The following is a 19,245-nucleotide window of genomic DNA, read 5'->3' as shown; positions in this document are numbered from 1 at the left end:
TCCCTTTGTAGTTTAGTCATGTCTTTCTTGAGAACAACATTTTTTAGTCTTTCTGGGGCTTTACTGTTGATTTCGAAGGCTTTCTCCAGGAGGTATTTACGCTGGGCCCTTGTGCCCAACACCGCTATGAGTGGCCTAATGTTGTCCCCAGTCAGACGTCCCAGTCTAAAGTTGGCTACGATAGTTACATCTGTAAGACCTAGTGATGAAGCTAGCTCGCATATATCCTCCTTGTCCTTCTGTTTTTTTACCTGCCCCTCATTGTCGGTTTTTTCAGGTACACCGAACAGGATAACATTGAGTTCTTTATTTCTGCGATCCTCATATTCTTTGTTTCGATCATCCACGAACTGAATGACATTGCTGCGCATAGTTTCCATGTATACGGCATGCGAATGACCGACTTCTTCTTGTACTACAGTCCTAGTGTTTAATTCCAGATCAGAAATCCGGGTTTCAAGTTTGGAGATTCTAATGTCGTTAGATCTTGTGTAGTCCTTTAGTGTTGTCTTAATTACCTCCAGAGGCGGTTGGGTTATTTTGCAGGCCTTGCATTTATATGTGATACCGGTGCCTGTTACATTCCCATGAATATAGAGGAAAACTTGTTCAGGTAATTTGGAACACTCAGAACAGAAGGGAAGGCGACAACCTTCACACAACAAAGTTTTTTGTCCCGATTGTTCACATAATACACATGAGGGGGGGCTGTCATTATCCTCTCTGAGACGCTTAGACGCGTTTTCGCCTGATTCCATTAATTCATGACTATCCATTTTGACTCCTCGTTACAAGAAGTTAGCAGTGCCTCTGGATTGTGTGCAGAAGTAGTCTTCTCATCCAAGTTCTGCTTAATATTTCACCAGGGTGTATTCCATCGATAAGTAAACTGTAAGAGACTTTGGTTGTCGTGTAGCCTTTGTTACTTTTTCTAGATTTTAGCATGTCCTGTGAAAATCTTGGTGCACGCACGTTATTACGGATATTAATTTGAAGGATTTTTTTATTCAGATCATTGACACGATTTTCAAGTTCCCGAGTATTGCTGGTAAAGGCCTCAGGGTTGCGGTGTCCTTTCCTCTCATTCCATATTGTTATAGAATAGTAGGGGCACTCTAGAAATACCACTTTGACTTTGTTGTTATGTTTTTGTACACAGGTCAGTAATCTTTCGAAATTAAATATAATGTCATCGATGGAGATTGAGTTATTCAGATCAATATATCCGTGTCGACCTTTCCTGGTTAAATCACAAGTGCCAGCCCACACGGCTAGCAGAATTTGGCCATGACGTTTTACAAGATTGTCAAGATTGTCTATAGCGTAATTCACTAGAAAATCACTTGTTTTCCCAGGGTGAATGTGCCAATCAATTGATTTTTCGGCATCAGAAAAAGCAACTGAGCGTAGGTAACGCCCTTTACTTGCACTAACAAACACTGGTTTCCGATTGACTATGAATGACTTGTCAATATTTGATTCGGATTTCACCAAGTATTTCGTAAGTTTGGCAGCAGTCATTATATTTCAGCACACATTTATATTTGGTGACACTTAATAATAGACACAGGGTTCATAATAGTGACACAATAACACACAATGGATAAATCATACTAATTCATAACAAACAGATTATCGCGCGAAAAATTGTCCGCCATGTTGTTTATGTTGACTACTCAGATCATAGACCCGACGAATCCAAAGTTTTCATTACATGACTAAAATTAGCCCGACCACAATTTCATCGACTTCCCCGATTATCTCATCAATAAAGGTGTTACAGCAAACACAAATTCGACACTGATATTTCCTAGTAAACCTGAAAACTATAAAAATTCGCTGGTCTTTTCTTGACAGATTTATAAAGCTTCCATCTTCTTGCCCATGCGCAACCGGAACCCATTTTCTATTACAGAAATAATCCAACTGCAGTGGTTCCCATACTAGCACACATCGCTAGTGGAGATATTTTTCTCTCCAAACGCACATATATTATTTAGTGACACATATTAAAAACAAAGAACCATCCCATATTGTAAACAATGTTATGTTCCATCGCTACTTTGAGCAGCCATTTTGAAAGTCCCTCTCTGTCATGTGACCGCTATAGTCTGTTTCAATAAAATTCATTACCTGTATAACCTTACTCCATTCAGTGTAATAGGCGTTATCTGGAACGCACTATAGTGGTCATGTGACAGCGAGGGACTTTCAAAATGGCTGCTCAAAGTAGCGATAGAACAAGACATCGTTTGCAAAATGAGATGGTTCTTTGTTTTCAATACATGTCACTTCATATTAAATGTGCGTTTTGAGAGAAAAATATCTCCACTATCGATGTGTGCCAGTATGGGAACCACTCCAGTTGGATTATTTCTGTAATAGACCCTTACAAGAGGTAGGTCAACCTGACTTGATTTTCCAGAATAAAGTTTAGAAGGCTCGAGTAGGGATTCCGACGAGAGACATCTATCAGACGTCCGAATATAAAAGAGTCTAGAGGAGGAATCTCAATAGGGATTAGTCGGGGAGAAGTCCTGATTTGGCTATTATAGCCAAATACGGCTATAATAGCCAAATATAGCTATATAAACAGTGGCAAAACGCATTGATTCTTCCAGAAGAGGTATATGTTGCAAAAAGCGAGAGTTTTTGGCGCTATGTACGTTATCCTTGTCCTAAGTTGACACGATAACAAGGTTAAAATGAAAAACTCATCTGTGCATTTTTCTGTAAAATCATCGTTTTTCTAGCAGGAAATTGCAATTGTTGTCTGCATTTGCTTATTAACCAATTTCTAATCCATCTGAAGGTCACAATAACTTGCACATGTTCTCCCACATTTGTGCCAATCGAGTCAGAGTCGCTTCAACCGGAAGGGGATTTATACGACTTTTTTTCCCCTTTTTGACCGGCGGCCGAAAATGTCAATGGGCCGACTTGGGTATGGTCCGAGTTCTCCTTCAGTTAGAGTTACTCCCCTTTGTTCATTCTGTTATCATGGCGATAAAAACCAGGGATTTTACACAAAATTGCACAGGTGAGTTTTTTGTTTCAACATCGTTTTTGTAATAACTAAGAACATGGATCATATTCCAATTTACTGTAAAACTCGCTTTTTGCTTTAAATACATTTTTCGGCAGATTCCATGTGTTTTGCCACTGTTTATATAGCTATATTTGGCTATTATAGCCGTATTTGGCTATTATAGCCAAATCAGGACTTCTCCCCGACCTGTTAACCAGTGATATTTTGCAAGCCTAAAACGCATTACTGTGCTGCTATTGAACAGAACTAATTTCATTAATTGTTGGTATATACCCTGGCTAACTGTCAGTCTTACTGTTGATAAGTAATTTGTGAAGCTGCTTGTAAATTTCAGTAAAATAAGAGAAAAATGTATATTTCTGGAGAAGACATAGAACTCGTGTGAATTGCATTGATGGCACCAAATAAACATGCTATCGTGTTCAGTAGTGACTATGCCAGGTACTCCAACAGTTTGTTTGGCAAAATCGGACCAGCGAATAGCGCAGGAGCCTATTGTTTTTATGCAAATGGCTGCTTTAAATGGCGGATCACAAATATAGCATATAAGAAGACATTTTAATTGATACAAGTGCTCTTATATACACTATAAGGTACTCTGAACATGACAAGAAGAATATTTACGAAAAAAATAGTTAAAATGTGGACTTTGAGGCTCTTTCCGGAAATTTGCATTTTTCGCCCCAAACAGATTGTTTGAACTATTTTTTTCGTGAAGAGTCTTCTTGTTATGTTCAGAGTACCTTATGGTGTCTACAAAAACATTTGTATCAATTGAGATGGCTTCTTATATGCGATATTTTTGATCCGCCATTTATAGCAGCCATTTGCATTTACTACACTAGGCTCCTGCGCTATTTGCTGGTCCGATTTTGCCAAACAAACTGTTGGAGTACCTGGCATATTCACAACTGAACACGATGGCATGATTATTTGGTTCCATCAATGCAATTCACACGAGTTCTATGTCTTCTCCAGAAATATACATTTTTCTCATATTTTACTGTATTTTACACGCAGCTTCACAAATTACATATCAACAGTAAGACTGACAGTTAGCCAGGGTATATACCAACAATTAATGAAATTAGTTCTGTTCAATTGCAGCACAGTAATGAGTTTTAGGCTTGCAAAATATCACTGTTTAAAGCCATTACATGAACCTTAAACTGGTAAAGTTCAATTTCCTTTCGATCTTGTTTTTCTCCAATGCGGAAAACTTGGCAACATGCCATGTATCAAAAAAGCGCGGGAATATGTGATCTTTGGCACCAAGCTTCCTGACGTCACGGCTGACGGTGCGCTTGACAATACACAGACAGTAATCATTTTGACCTGTACATTTATTGTGTCGTTCTTATCCTTGTGTAGTTATCTAAAACTACTTACAGTAATTTCAAAGTATGTCCTGGTGATACGTTTTGCCTACAGAGAAAATTTCAAATCTCGTCATGCTGATAACGAGAATTAAAACATGGCGGCCTGCATGGAGGCGCGAGACTTTTCCCGCGGGACACGATTTCAAAGTCCAAGGGGTACTGGAATGTATTGAAATCTATATGCTCACACACGTGTTATGGTTAGTAGACCTTCGCTCTACGCGGCCTTCGGCCGCGCAGAGAGCTGCGCTCTTATAAACGTAGTCAGATTTGGCAAACGTACAGTGATGTAGTAAATTTTAATATGAATTTAAGGCAAAGCCTCAGAAGAGCGCAGCTACGTGTAAAAATGTGAATGTATTTAGGATAATAACCTCAGAACGACATTAAAACTGTTTAAACTTGTAGTCCGATCATTGATTTTTAATATAATTTTAGGCAAAGCCTATCTGAGAGCGCAGCAGTTAATCCATTCTTTCGAAATCGTTTTTTTTTTTTAATGTGTAACTAAATATAAATATGCCAGGTAGATCAAAATAAAGGATTTCCAACGGCGAAAGAGTAATCTCCCCTGACCCATCAGTCTCATCGATATTGACATGTGTTTTGTTTTTATAGCTTAATGGGTGCGCTGAATAACTGTACTGCTAGAAACCATTTATAGAATTATTAATTATTATAATCATAGCTTTGCCGAATTACTGGCATTGAGTTTATAACAAGAAAAACAATATTGAACATAGGATATTTCTACTTTCACTTTCTGCAAAAATACGTGACTGCGGCTACAAATTATATCTCAACGTCATTCTCCGTTGCCAGGCGTAAAATTCCGAAGCAACTGCTCACATAAAACGTCTTTTCAGTTAAGATTCAGGACAAAATGTAATTGTTAGATTCAGGTAAGAATAAATTTACAAGCGTTACTTGTTTGTAATCACGCGAGAGTGTGATTTTGTAATCACGCGAGAGTGTGACTTTGGATACTGTCTTGCGCGATGCTGGATCTTGTGTTGACTTCCTGTTTCCGGTTTTTGAGAAAGTTTTCCAACTCTACATATATTGGATGATTTACATAGAATAACGTTACGGAGACACCTCTATCACAAGAGTTCGCTTCGCTGAACGGGCCTTTGGCCCGTTCGCTGCGCTCTCTATTAAATGCTATTCTTCACCACCATTGATGGATGTTTTGTCTAGCAATAGGCCTAACGTTATACATTGATAGTCGTCATTTACACTACCAGTGTTCAATCTACGATTATTTTTTGTGGGTCCTTTTCAATGGTTTTTGTGAAAACAATGGGTCCCACAGTGTTATAGATACCCATTCCCAGAAATTTCATGGGTCCTTTTAAAATTCTGTGAGTCCAGGACTCGGGATGCGCATGTAGATTGATCACTGCACTACAGTTCAGAAAGAAATATTCCACTGTAATCTCTCATGGGCGGAAAACTTGGCAACGTGCCATGTATCAAAAATACGCGAGAATATGTGCCGTCATCTTTGGCACCAAGCTTCCTGACGTCACGGTTGAAGGTGCCGTGCGCTTGACAACACACAGACAGTATACCATTTTGACCAGTACATTTATTATGTCGTTCTTGTCTTTGTGTAGTTATCTCAAACTACTTACAGTAATTTCAAAATGTATCCTGATGGCACGTTTTGTCTATAGAGAAAATTTCAAATCTCGTCGTGCTGATAACGAGAATTAAAACATGGCTGCCTGCATGGAGGCGAGAGACTTTTCCCGCGGGACACGATTTCAAAGTCCAAGGGGTACTGGAATGCATTGGAATCTATGTGCTCACACACGTGTTATGGTTAGTAGAGCTTCGCTCTATGCGGCCTTCGGCCGCGCAGAGAGCTGTGCTCTTCATATTAGGATATAAGTTAGTCAGATTTAGTGGTGCTACCGGACCTGTTTAATCAAGCACGGCATTACACACGGAATGGAAAGTTCTACTAATTCAGTTTTTAGGTCATCTGATTCTATAGTCATCATACTTCGTTCGTCATAGTCTGGGGTCTGTCGTCCGCGGTCAGTAAACTTTTCATATTTCGAACTTCTTCTCAAGTTCTGCCGGTGCGATATGGCTTAAACTTGCCTGAAATGATCCTGACGTGCTCCCGACAAAGTGTTGTTATTTTCCGGGTCGATTCCGATATCCAAAATTGCCGCTATCTTGAAAATACATTTTGAACTTTTTCTCCAGTTCAACCAGTGCAATTTCGCTAAAACTTGCATGAAATGATCCAGCATAGTCCCGACCAGGTGTTGTTATTATTCGGGCTGATCAAAAATTCAAAATTGCCTCCATAGCCGCCATCTTGAAAACACATTTTTAAATTCTTCTCAAGTTCTACTAGTGCGATTCGGCTGAAACTTCCCGAAATGATCCTGATATGACTTTGACAAAGTGTTGTTACATCTCTGGTTGATCCCAAATCGAAGATGGCTACCATGACACTATATCTAATTGATTTCTTATACAACTATTGCTAATGTAGTCAGATGACTTTTAAGGACCTTGGGACTCTTTGTTTAATTCTGTTTCAAGAAGACTGAAAAAAAGAGCATAATTTAAAGTAGACCTGCATATATATTTAGCTAACAACTTTCTCCTTGCAACATAGTACACTAGCCGGTCCGACAAACAATCCCTGGACAAAACAGCAATACGGGGGTTTCAAGATCCAAAAAAGACGTTTGTAAATTAAAAAGTACAATTTAATTTTTAGATTACAAAAAGTACGGTTAGTCCCATCTTCCAGTGATTAACATGTCACGATAATCACAGGATGGTGGGACTAATCAATGGCAAATTTCTTTGATATTCTGGCATACTAAAACATTCCTCCATGCATTATGGTGATCGATCTCAGTATGTATTCATGTACATGTTACTGGAACAGAGCTTTGATTTTCGACGCACTTTACTCATTGAAAGAGCTTCGCTCTTATAAATGGGTTTCAATTTATGCAATGCAAAAAAAGTGAATTTTATGGAAATTCAATTCAATTTTGTTGTTCAATAAGAATAGTTTGAAATGAATTGAATATTTTAGCTAACCAAATACAGAATTTGTGTGTTTCAATTTATGCAATGTGAAGAAAGTGAATTTTATGGAAATATCGGAACCGACTTTAAAGTTTTTGTTAATTTTTAGCCCATCATCATTAGAATGCGATCCATTCACATCAAATCTCCTTTCGTCCGTGGTCTGTCTGTTAACAATTTATGTAATCACTAGCTATATATATAGTCATCAGGTAATTTTGGTAACTTTTACAGTCATTTCAAGACACATGGAAAAGTAGTTTCGGTATGGTTTTTTAGGTCATCTGACCCGAAGGGTCAGGATGACCTATAGTCATCATGCTTCGTCCGTCGTCGTGCGCCGTGCGCCGTCCGCCGTCCGCCGTGCGCCGTCCGCCGTCCGTAAACTTTTCACATTTCAATCTTCTTCTCAAGTTTGACCAGTGGGATTAAGCTGAAACTTACATGAAATGATCCTGACATGGTCCCGACAAAGTGTTGTTATTTTTCGGGTCGATCCGAAATCCAAGATGGCCGCCACAGCCGCCATCTTGAAAACACATTTTGAACTTCTTCTCAAGTTCTACCAGTGCGATTTGGCTGAGACTTGCATGAAATGATCCTGACATGGTCCCGACAAAGTGTTGTTATTTTTCGGGTCGATCCGAAATCCAAGATGGCCGCCACAGCCGCCATCTTGAAAACACATTTTGAACTTCTTCTCAAGTTCTACAAGTGCAGATTGGCTGAAACTTGCATAAAAATGATCCTGACATGGTCCCGACAAAGTGTTGTTATTTTTCGGGTCGATCCGAAATCCAAGATGGCCGCCACAGCCGCCATCTTGAAAACACATTTTGAACTTCTTCTCAAGTTCTACCGGTGCGATTTGGCTGAAACTTGCATGAAATGATCCTGACATGGTCCCGACAAAGTGTTGTTATTTTTCGGGTCGATCCGAAATCCAAGATGGCCGCCACAGCCGTCATTTTGAAAACACATTTTGAACTTCTTCTCAAGTTCTACTAGTGCGATTTGGCTGAAACTTGCATAAAAATGATCCTGACATGGTTCCGACAAAGTGTTGTTATTTTTCGGGTCGATCCGAAATCAAAGATGGCCGCCACAGCCGCCATCTTGAAAACACATTTTGAACTTCTTCTCAAGTTCTACCGGTGCGATTTGGCTGAGACTTGCATGAAATGATCCTGACATGGTCCCGACAAAGTGTTCTTATTTTTCGGGTCGATCCGAAATCCAAGATGGCCGCCACAGCCACCATCTTGAAAACACATTTTGAACTTCTTCTCAAGTTCTACCAGTGCGATTTGGCTGAAACTTGCATGAAATGATCCTTACATGGTCCCGACAAAGTGTTGTTACATCTCTGGTTGATCCCCAATTGAAGATGGCAACCATGATGCATGACACTATATCTAATTAATTTCCTATATGATTATTGCCAAGGTACTCAGATGACCGTTAAGGCCCATGGGCCTCTTGTTTTACGAAGAAATAATGTTACTTCTACTACAGATTTAGATACTATCTAAATTTCATAACCTTTAGAACGGTTAGAGCGCATATATAACCATATGTTTTCATTTGCTTGGGACTGAATAACTTTACTGACCAAGAAGGGAATTTATGAGACCATAATTCTCCTATAGTCCTTTCCCAAAACTAGGTTATTGCCCCTTACGCATAGAGGGCGCTGTTACTTTTCTTACTTCCGGGGGCTATCGCACAATGTGACAATATGGCGGACAATAGGATTAATGAGGCTTGTGTAAACAACGATAGCCTGGAGCGGTTTACCGTCGCTGAATTGAAGAGCTACCTAAGTAATCACGGCCAGCCAGTATCGGGAATTAAGCGACAATTAATAGAGCGTGTGAAAGGTACAAACAGATTAGGTTTAGCCAACATTAACGAGGTGAAAACCAGGGATAATGATGAGATCGTCGAAAGAAAAGTTGACAAATTAACTACGCCGTTAGGTGAAGTTCTTCAACATCCAAACTGTTTACAGGACTGGAATGATGACTTAATGTGTGTGCCAGATTTTTCCACGAAAGAGATATATAATTATGTTGTGCTAAAAATGAACAGGAAAAAACAATTAAAATCCAAGGTGTTTTATGAGGACCGACACGTGCACTCGTTACAGATATGTACAATTGACGAAAACTCTTCTCATTGTTATGTCAAATGCAAGGTTTTACCATCGATACCCTCTGCCAACAGGAACATTTCACCGGACCACGATGTTTGGGTAATGATGTCCAAAGTATCCGGATGTGTCAATTCAGCTGAATGCAATTGTACTGCAGGGTAAGCACTAAGCAATAATTATGTATGTACAAAAATGATTTAATATAGGCCTACCAATAGTTCCGTCCGGTTTTTATTAGAATTTATAATATGGAAATCATAACACAGATAATATTGAATGCTATGCAAATATTTATTCAAAGACACATGGATTGTTGATAAATTTAATTTAAAAATTTATATATATATATGATTATCTGACATGTCTTTATTTTTTTTCCAGGCAAGGTGAAGCTTGCAACCACATTGTGGCATTACTTTATGCTATTGCTGACATATCAGAGAAGAAACGTGAAGGGAAGCTTGCACCAACTTCACAAAAATGTAAGTGGAATAATCCAAGGAAAAGAAAACTTAGCCCAAAGAAAGCAGAGCAGTTGACATTTAACAAACACATGTTTGAGAAAGATCCATCTTCAAGAAAATGTGTGAAATTGTTTGATGTTCAAAGATCAACCGTAAATGTCGAACGTTTTCGTAATAAGCTGCTTGGGCTAAATTCGAAGGCTGGTTGGCTGACTAACTTTGAAAAAGTATTACCTGGTGTACATGTAAATCAACCTGTGCTTCCATCACTTCACACCATAGAGTTCCAGTACTCTGATAAAGTTGACCTTCAGAACAAAGAATGTGCAGAGTTCTTTCAAGTATATTTTGAAAATTTACAACTAACTGAAGAAGATTCTGTTAAAATAGAGTGTATGACACGAAAACAAGCAGAGAGCGACCTATGGAGGGCTGCGAGACACGAGAGGATTACATCTTCAAACTTCGGAAAAGTTATCAAGCGCAAACAAACAAGTGAACCAGATTCTTTGTTGAAAGATTTGTGTGGCTACAGAGAGGTTTCCAGCAAATATTTAGATTTTGGACGAAAGCACGAGGCAGCAGCCAGAAGAACATATCTTCATCAAATGAAAAACGATCATCCTGGACTTTGCGTACAACAATCTGGGCTAATCGTCAACCCAAAATACCCCCATTTAGGAGCAAGTCCTGATGGACTTGTTTATTGTACTTGTGAAAAGTGTAAAGTGTTGGGCCATGGGTTACTAGAAATCAAGTGTCCAGCATCATTGAAATGGAGGATGTCTACACCACAAAAATGTGCTGAAGATCCAAATTTCTGCTGCTATTTAAATCAGAATTGTGAAGTAACTCTGAAAGAAAATCACGCTTACTTTTACCAAATTCAAGGGCAGATGGCAATCACTGGACGGAAATGGTGTGATTTTGTAGTGTGGACATGTTCAGGCAAGGCATCAGTACAAAGAGTACTCTTCAATGAAGACTTGTGGTCAGAAATGAATTACAAATTAAACCAATTCTACAAGGAATCTTTTCTGCCTGAACTTTTTAGTAGACGTGTTTCTCGTGGTTTGAAGCTACATACCGGTACTAAGAACTAGTGTTAAACCCAGCCATGTTTAATGTAACAGTATCTAATGTACCATGTAGTTACATTTGTTATTTACAGACTTTTCATCGCATCTTGCCCTATCAAAATTAAATTAATTTAAAGATCTTCAAAGAATGTAGAGGCAGTTCGAAGAATGTAGATTTTTAGAGACAATTCCTCAAAATAGTGGAGTTGAATACTGATTGTATATTACATGTTTGGATGTGAATTATTGCAATGCTTGAAATTATCTTAACATCCAAAACTTATCGCATCAACTTCTCTGATTTTATCTTGAATAAAAATTAAAATGTTAAATTTGTGTATAGTTATCAATTTTACCATTTGTCAACTTTCAATTGAAGTTTGGTACTTCCAAAACCTGAAAACTGCTGTATCAAGTTATACATAAAAGATACATGAAATATGTGTACAGTGATAAATCTACATTTTAATCCAGAGGTTATTATGAAATTAGCTATAAGTAGCACTAGTCATCACAGAATTTAGATATCTATGTGAATTATTAGTCAATTACATGAACAATGTATTACACTTCCAAAACAACTGTTAAAAATTACCTTTTACCGAACTCATTGTTGTTGCATTGGAAACTAATTGTAGATTTATCACTTGTATATTTACATGTATATTTTTATATGTGTGTGTCAGTGTGTACCTGTAATCATTTCATTCATTCTTTCAATTAAGAACTCAAGTCATCACTTAAATTTGAAGTTTCTTTTTAATTAAACAAGTGATATGATATTCACTTAATTCAGATTTAACTGAATAATTATAAATACTGATAAATATATATCTTGTGCATATATATATTCTTGATAGTCATGATAATGAAGTTATGCAGAAGACTGCAAAATAATTTAAAGAAAAAACAAGTACAGTGTAATGGTGTACAACACATCAAAACCTGTCATGTTACAGCATTAATTTCTATCAGGAGTCAAAGTACTCATTTAATCACTAAAAATTCAAACATTTCTACTAGAAATATATACGGATATGTTCATTGTTGATGACTAGAGTAGCAAAGTATATATTGACAAAACTAGGATGTCAGAAATTAATCATCAGTTGGCACAAGAGGAGGATGTAAGCTTGTCAACCTAGCACACAGTTTCCACACTTTTGATGCCTGCTTTGCCATGGTGATTGGCATAACACCTGACAAAATACGAAAGTTCTTTATCCTTTCCATTTGTCTTTCAACGTGAATGCGCAAGTTGGCAATATCTTTCGTAATGTTCACCTCACGCTTTGTAAATTGAGTTTTTTTCCTTTTGAATGGTGGGATGATCAGGTGCACTCCACGAGGTGTAGTAATGTCCGATATTGTAAATCCCTTATCTACCATGATGGCATCACCAGGCTCACAGAGTTCAACTAAACCACTTTCAACTGTCAGTTGTTTGTCACTTATGCTGCCACACCAGAGGTCTGAAACATATGTTAATACACCAGCTGGACTGATTCCTACCAATGCCTTCCATGTCATATGGGATTTGTAGTCACTGTACATTAATGATTTCAATTGTAGTGAACTTGGTGTCTCGGTTCTTATCTCTGTAGCATCAATGATGACTCTCGTGGCTGGAAACTTGGTTTTGAATGCTTGAGGCATGTTACTGTTTATAGCCAGTCGGCTTGGCCACATAACCAGGATAGATAACTGGTTATCTAAATAGTCAATCCATCTGTTGAAAATCATTCCACATGTGGTTGTCCCTATGCAGAATCTATACGCCAAGTCTTCTAGCAACAGCCCTAACCTCAAACGCATCAACACCATAAAGAACTCGTCTATGAGTCGCAGAATACGTGGACGACCACCACTTACATTGCCGTTGTTATGCTTGCCTTGTCTGGTCGTTCTCTGCTCAGCATCATCTTTGATTTCGTCATACACAGCCTCAAAATGAGCAGCATCCGGAAAACCGGTATAGAAAAGTACCTTCTGGTCATCATTTCTTATGTCTTCATATGTTAAAATAGGCAGGCAAACCTGTTCACTGGCATCTGCACTTATTACAGTGTTTGTTTGACAACTAACATCAACAACAAGTGGTCTGGGACCACCATCTGTCTGTGTTCCAAATGTTCTAGTTGATGGCACCGTTTGTACATACTGATGTCTGTATTCGGAACTTTGTTGTTCGTCTGAACCTCCGAAGTAGTCATGCAACCTAAGAGATGTGTCCAAAATTGATTCAGATGTCACAAATCCCTGTGTGTTGAATTCGAATGAATCGTCTTGGTCACTTCTTGAAATCTCATGATCACTGGCAGGGCATTGTGGGTTTTCCAGTGGAGATTCCTCATTTAAATCCTGTTGATTTTCATCCAACTTCTGTAATAATGTCAAAAACTAAGATAAGTTCATTGTATTGTCTATGACACATAATTATTGATAATAGATGCAATCTGAATTATATATTTTATTTAATATAAATTTGCTAGAATGATATGTTCTTGTGTACCTGATCCTGAGCAAAGAGTTTTTAAGATGTGAACATGGGTACCGGTATTGACAAACAGTAAGGAATTAAAATTGTAATAAAAAAGGATAAACATCAGGGTTTTTTTTAAAGAAAGAAATTAAAGAAACTATACATATATAGAAATATAGATATATATATATAGAAATTAAAGAAACTATACATATATAGAAATATAGATATATATAGAAATTAAAGAAACTATACATCTATTGGTCAGTTTATGGCCTATGTTTAATGCTCAGAAATATATCAATTGTAGAATGAACTTTGTTCAATTATAGGTGATAAAACTGATATTGTAAGGTAATTTTTAAAGACATATAAAAGCATATATATCTATATTGAACTAAGTTAATAGTTCAGATAAAATCAATATCAAACAAGAATATGACTTTTCAATGTACTTGTTCAGTGAGCTAACTATGCAAATTAATATGTACCATTAAGTAAATTATTTAATTAGTAAAAAAATATTATGCTATGTGATATTACATAAAGAATATGCAAATATGTAATTAAGCCAGGTGTGGCAATGCTGATATATATGGCTACACTAAATTTATTGCTCAGGTTAATTAAACATTTCCTGTCAGGTAATAAATGACAACTCCACACCAGGTGACGCATCTACTTGACCACACAAGGTAAACATGTCACCTGTGGTATTAGCTAGGTACTGGGTATTCTTATGTAATTTTATGACCCACTTACCAAATGCTGATCTGTTCATAGTTAAGTGCAAATTTAATACAGTTGTCTACAGATGCGTATGCCTAGAAATATTACGCCATTGAATAACATACTAAGAAATAATACATCGATTATTACAAAATAAACGTTATTTCGTGTGTGCAGTTGTACCAGTTCGACCTCATTTTTTATCTACACTGCAATTACCTTATCGAAGATAAATATAAACACACAATGGAAATTTCGAATCTTACCGAAGATTTAAAGTTTTTGTTGCCAAAAACTGACGGTATTGGATGAACTGGTGATGGACCGGCTCTGTCGGCGAAGTGGTCTGAACACAACAAACTGTTCTTCGTACATTTGAATGTTTTCATTACGAGTTTACAGCGTTGCAACCATGCTTTTCGTATTCTGTCGTTTGCTGGAAATCTGTGCAATGTAATCACTTTTGAATCGACATATTTCCCTCTGAAATTACTGCAAATACAGCAGTACTTCTTCATTTTGGTAGCCATTGTCGTCGTTGTCAGTGAAGCCATAACATATAGCCCCCGGAAGTGAAACTCGCTACTTCAGCGGAGCGCCCCCATGCGGTAAACAGCCGCAATACAGGAGTCGATAACCTAGTTTTGGGAAAGGACTATAACTCTGGTTGATGTAGTGATATGTAGAACATGTTTCGTAACGTTGTTTTGACTGTCATCATAATGTTGTGATGTAATAACATCATAGAGAAATTGCCGTCTGGCATCTGCTAGAAACTGGCAAAGTTTGTATGATCACACTTTCTAATTGTCTGCAAACATTGCTAGCTAAAGCAGCTTATTCCATTAAATGCAAATAAAACATCCACACAATTGCAAGTAAACTTCCACTCTTACACAAATACTCCCTGTTTCTTCACAAACGCAACATTTTCCAGATGCACTTTCAATTTCAACAGCAAAACCAAATCGCAACAAAATGAGCTATTTAACAATGCACATTTTTGTGTGTACTTATGTGCTACCAGGATGAAAAACCCAATTTTTCTATGAAATTCGCATCAATATTTATAGTTAGGATTTTAAAATGATGAATGTCCTAAAAATGGAAGATATTGATTAAAATGTTGAAAGTGTACTGAGGATTTCTTGTGTATTTCTATAGACTTATTTCTTTTGTCGCGAATATTATCGGGGTAACTTATGACGTCACAAGATGATGCTCCACTAACGGGCAGCAGAAAATTTGATTTGGTAATAGCAATAACAATATACATTACAGATTGGATAAAAATTAATATAAAAAGGAAATATAAGCATCAATTAGGCCTATATATATAAACCGTCTTCTTGGTGGATTGTTGATGATTTAAAACATTACGACGATTCTATGTCATTACTCACCAGAATCACTTAAGCATTAAACCTGCCCGTACTCTGGCCCTATTGTTTTGCTTGTCGGGTGTGGAGTCTGTGTACATCCGCTATGCGCAGGTTCTAACTGCGCACGTGATACCGGAAGTCACTGTCTTATACCGTTTAATAGATTTCGCCGTAATTTACTGACACTAACCTTTCAAAAATAAGAGATATCTATCAGCGATGTTCTTCTGTAAATTAACAACGGTGACATTCTAAACACATTCATTTTGTGTAAACTTCAAGCAGCATATCATACAAAATCTTGCATCGGTCACGATATTTTAAGCATCTGATCAACTTTTTTTTTTCTGAAAATTTACCATTTAGTAATTTAATGTAAAAAATTCTGGACTAACTTTATATAATTATATATGTTAAAATTAAAGAGTCTATAAATTTCTATTCAGGGTATACATATAACTATGAAACAACAAAGAGTTAAATTTATTTATATCATTATGTCGTTGTAAATTTTTTGGTATGAAATTCATTGTATATTCCTGGTCTTTTTTTTTTTAATTTTTATTTTTTTTTGCCAAACAATATATCAATTTTACAAGAATCAAATAATCATGAAATATGAATATAGTTATCTTCCATGCACATCTTTTACTCTGCCATTCTTTCATTCATCAGTGTAATTAAATTGTTTGGGTTTTTTTGATAGAGAGGGAGGAGGGAGAGAAAAGATAAAATAAAGAACAAAGAGTTGGGAAGGAGAGAAGGGATAATAGGATGAACTAGAAAGGAGTGATTGTGAAGAATAAGAATTAAATGTAGATATATTCTTATATGAAAAATAGTGAATAAACAAATGAAAACATGAGTAAAAAAAGTAAAGAAAGAAAAAGATAGAAAAAAAAAAAATAACAGAGGCAAGATGTTAGAAAGATAATTTTTTTTTTATAGTGACAATTGCATTAAAAATTACTGCTCCACATCCCGATCAAAAGCAAGCATGACACATGTATGTATGACAACAAATATATATAATTATATTCTATTTTAAAGATGCTCCACCGCTGACAAATGGTATTTTTTCACTATCAAAAACAGTAGCAGACGATTTAGTATTTTTAGCTCACCTGGCCCGAAGGGCCGGTGAGCTTATGTCATGGCGCGGCGTCCGTCGTCCGCCGTCCGTCTGTCCGTCAACATTTCGTTTAAATACTAGTCATAGTGTTCTGTATGGATTGTAACCAAATTTGGCCACAAACATCCTTAAGGGAGGGGGAACAGAACTTGTATAAATTTAGGCTCTGACCCCCCGGGGGTAGGAGGGGCAGGGCCCAATAGGGGAAATAGAGGTAAATTCTTTAAATCGCTACTTGTCCTAGAGTTCTGCACGGATTGTAACCAAATTTGGCCAAAAACATCCTTGGGGGAAGTGGAACAGAACTTGTATAAATTTTGGCTCTGATCCCCCAGGGGCAGGAGGGGCGGGGCCCAATAGGGAAAATAGAGGTAAATCTTTTAAATTCCTTTTTGTCATAGAGTTCTACATGGATTGTAACCAAATTTGGCCACAAACATCCTTGGGGGAAGGGGAACAGAACTTGTATAAATTTTGGCTCTGGCCCCCTGGGGGCAGGAGGGGCGGGGCCCAATAGGGAAAATAGAGATAAATTCTTTAAATCGCTACTTGTCCTAGAGTTCTACATGGATTGTAACCAAATTTGGCCACAAACATCCTTGGGGGAAGTGGAACAGAACTTGTATAAATTTTGGCTCTGATCCCCCAGGGGCAGGAGGGGCGGGGCCCAATAGGGAAAATAGAGGTAAATTCTTTAAATCGCTACTAGTCCTAGAGTTCTACATGGATTGTAACCAAATTTGGCCACAAACATCCTTGGGGGAAGGGGAACAGAACTTGTATAAATTTCTGCTCTGGCCCCTCAGGGGCAGGAGGGGCAGGAGGGGCAGGGCCCAATAGGGGAAATAGAGGTAAATTCTTTAAATTGCTACTTGTCCTAGAGTTCTGCATGGATTGTAACCAAATTTGGCCAAAAACATCCTTGGGGAAAGGGGAACAGAACTTGTATAAATTTTGGCTCTGGCCCCCTGGGGGCAGGAGGGGTGGGGCCCAATAGGGAAAATAGAGGTAAATCTTTTAAATTCCTACTTGTCATAGAGTTCTACATGGATTGTAACCAAATTTGGCCACAAACATCCTTGGGGGAAGGGGAACAGAACTTGTATAAATTTTGGCTCTGATCCCCCGGGGGCAGGAGGGGCGGGGCCCAATAGGGGAAATAGAGGTAAATTCTTTAAATCGCTACTTGTCCTAGAGTTCTGCATGGATTGTAACCAAATTTGGTCACAAACATCCTTTGGGGAAGGGGAACAGAACTTGTATAAATTTGGCTTTGGCCCCCTGGGGGCAGGAGGGCTGGGGCCCAATAGTGGAAATAGAGGTAAATCCTTTAAATCGCTACTTGTCCTAGAGTTCTGAATGGAATGTAACCAAATTTGGCCATAAACATCCTTGGGGGAAGAGGAACAGAACTTGAATAAATTTTGGCTCTGACCCCCTGGGGGCAGGAGGGATGGGGCCCAATAGCAGATTTAGAGGTTACTATTAAAATTCCTTCAGAAAAGAAACAATGAACCTGTATTCAGAACATTATATGGCATTACAAACCAGGTGAGCGATACAGGCCCTCTGGGCCTCTTGTTCTTCAGTTACAAAAGTTACTTACTTTGCACCATTACCACCATTGAAAAGTTTGAGCTTCTAATTTGACTTCAAGTTAAAAATATGAAAAATAATTAGTTGCATCCCGAAAAAAATCTGTGTCAATATATCCTATATGGAATGAAGTACTGATTGCGCATGCACCAAAGGCTAAATAAAATATTTTATATAATTTTTTGTGTTAATTAGACATATATATACATGATTAAATACCAATTATTGTTCAAATGATGAATATCATTTATGCTCTGTCGGCAGTGGAGCATCTTTAATAAAAGATATTTACAACTGTCAGGGATTCGTAAGTTCTACTAACTTGATCCATTTTTTCTAATCTTTATTAAAAATTTTAAAAGTTTTTTCTCCTTTTCCATAAGCTATATATCTTTGAAAATAATAATAATCTTTAATACAGTTTAAAAAAGCCATCACATTTAAAGAACCATGTAAACATTTTTGTTTTATAAATATAGTGTTTGATAAAAAGAGCAATTTCATTATCTATTCTTTGATATATGCCGTTAGAATTAAGTTTTCCGAAAAGCATTGTTTCTTTATTTATTGCAAATGGTATAAACAGAATATCTAAAAGACTTTCAAATTTTGCTAAAAAGTTGTGAACTTCAGAGCATTCCCAAAATAGATGAGTGATTGTCTCCCTTTCTAAAGCACATAACAAACAGTGAGGATTATTAGAGAGACCAATTTTACAAAGATAAGTGATAG

At 37.4% G+C, this 19,245-nt stretch overlaps 2 protein-coding genes across 4 annotated transcripts in view; one reads left to right on the top strand and one right to left on the bottom strand.

Moving 5' to 3' along the window:
- Positions 1 to 19,245, top strand: part of LOC138319171 (uncharacterized) — a 110,225-nt gene that overhangs the window by 8,548 nt on the left and 82,432 nt on the right. Inside the window, exons 1-2 of one of the 3 annotated variants that reach the window (XM_069262114.1) lie at positions 4,997 to 9,807; positions 10,031 to 11,524. The exons of 1 other annotated variant lie outside the window; for it this stretch is intronic. In XM_069262114.1, coding sequence (XP_069118215.1) covers positions 9,233 to 9,807; positions 10,031 to 11,216 — 1,761 coding nt within the window. In that variant the 5' untranslated portion in view covers positions 4,997 to 9,232 and the 3' untranslated portion in view covers positions 11,217 to 11,524. Of the gene's footprint in view, positions 1 to 4,996; positions 9,808 to 10,030; positions 11,525 to 19,245 lie in introns of those variants that run through there. One more of the 3 variants, XM_069262115.1, reaches the window with a different exon arrangement.
- LOC138319170 (uncharacterized) lies at positions 12,052 to 15,516 on the bottom strand. Its single transcript, XM_069262113.1, has 2 exons — positions 14,670 to 15,516; positions 12,052 to 13,574 (listed from the first exon to the last, which is right to left on the bottom strand). The coding sequence occupies exons 1-2, from the start codon at positions 14,955 to 14,957 to the stop codon at positions 12,291 to 12,293; spliced, it is 1,572 nt and encodes a 523-aa protein (XP_069118214.1). The 5' UTR covers positions 14,958 to 15,516; the 3' UTR covers positions 12,052 to 12,290.

Source organism: Argopecten irradians, chromosome 3, assembly GCF_041381155.1.
Source record: "Argopecten irradians isolate NY chromosome 3, Ai_NY, whole genome shotgun sequence".
Lineage (NCBI taxonomy): Eukaryota > Metazoa > Mollusca > Bivalvia > Pectinida > Pectinidae > Argopecten > Argopecten irradians.
This window is presented reverse-complemented; position numbering and strand designations above follow the sequence as displayed.